Source organism: Gavialis gangeticus, unplaced genomic scaffold (assembly GCF_001723915.1).
Source record: "Gavialis gangeticus isolate Ggan-Ray unplaced genomic scaffold, GavGan_comp1, whole genome shotgun sequence".
Taxonomy (NCBI): domain Eukaryota; kingdom Metazoa; phylum Chordata; order Crocodylia; family Gavialidae; genus Gavialis; species Gavialis gangeticus.
Genome location: NW_017728997.1, coordinates 38,963,249 through 38,964,464, shown reverse-complemented (window position 1 = coordinate 38,964,464; position 1,216 = coordinate 38,963,249). Strand labels below are relative to the sequence as shown.

The 1,216-nt window shown below is 36.3% G+C and overlaps 1 protein-coding gene across 1 annotated transcript in view; it reads left to right on the top strand.

Moving 5' to 3' along the window:
* The window catches only part of SYN2 (synapsin II), a 509,614-nt gene that overhangs the window by 89,676 nt on the left and 418,722 nt on the right, over window positions 1-1,216 (top strand). Inside the window, exon 3 of the mRNA XM_019505084.1 lies at window positions 590-746. Within this exon, the coding sequence (XP_019360629.1) occupies window positions 636-746 (111 nt within the window). The 5' untranslated portion in view covers window positions 590-635. The remainder of the gene's footprint in view (window positions 1-589; window positions 747-1,216) is intronic.

Below are 1,216 nucleotides of genomic sequence, written 5' to 3'. Positions count from 1 at the left end.
CAGCCCCCCCACCCCCTACTTACCAGCACAGAATTCGGGTCCAGCTCCCTGCGCCATTGAGCAGGGACTGCCCAAACTCTAAAACTCTCCAAATCTTTTCTGAATCGATTCAGAGAGCTTTGAATTGATTCGGACCGTTTTACTAGTCTCCTGATTCAATTCGGATTCGGGGATTCGGCTGCTGAATTGGGCTGAATCTCCTCCGAATCAAATCAGCACCTGAAGCTTCTCACAGCCCTAAAAACCAGCCAAATTCCTGTCTTAATTGTCTGTGTATGCTTGTTTTTCATATAAGATTGTCATGCTATTGGTGGTAGCAATTTCTCTTCTAATAGTATGAAATTACAGAAATTGAACAGAGACGGAAAGAATGCATAGATAAAAAATAATGTTAATCTGGTTTCATGCTTGTGCCATTAATAATACATGGTCTTCGATTTTCAACTCATTACGTTCCTTTTAAATACTATTTTAATTTTTTTTCTGTCCAGCTGCTGGTACAACTTTCCCTTCTAAGACTGCTGTTTATTGTCAGATGAAAAAGGAATTTGATCATCACTTAATAGTTACATACTTTTTTTCTCTTCAGATCATTCAGACCTGATTTTGTTCTTGTTCGACAACATTCGTTCAGTATGGCTGAGAATGAAGATTTCCGTAACTTAATCATTGGAATGCAATATGCTGGCATCCCGAGTATTAACTCCCTTGAGTCAATCTATAACTTCTGTGACAAACCATGGGTGGTAAGTGAGATACAAAATTTTGAATGTAGATTTCTGGTGCAAAACATATGATTACTTTTTTGTTATTTCCCTTTCTTCTTAGGTACTAAGCCATAAAGTTAATTTTTAGGGTGGTTAACCTATAATGAAAGAGTTAAAAAGCAACCCAGTTGCATTTTGTGTGTCACACTATGAACAAATCAGTGTCAGTATAGTAAAGATAAAGAAAGAAAATATTTTTAATAAAAATGGTTAAATAAAGTAAGGAAACTGGCTGACAGACTGCGCTAAAATCCTCCTCTAGTGAGGAAGGCAGTTTCTTCACTGCTTCTCCCACAAAAAAGAAAAAAAAAGAAAATATTTTTCGTTTTTGTGGTTTTGAACATAATTTAAGTTAACTCTTAGCCAGTGTTTTCTGTACACTTGTGAATTTTTAACCAGTGCTCTAGTAAGGAAATATGAAGCTTTTAGGCTTCCTTGTTAGAAAGCTC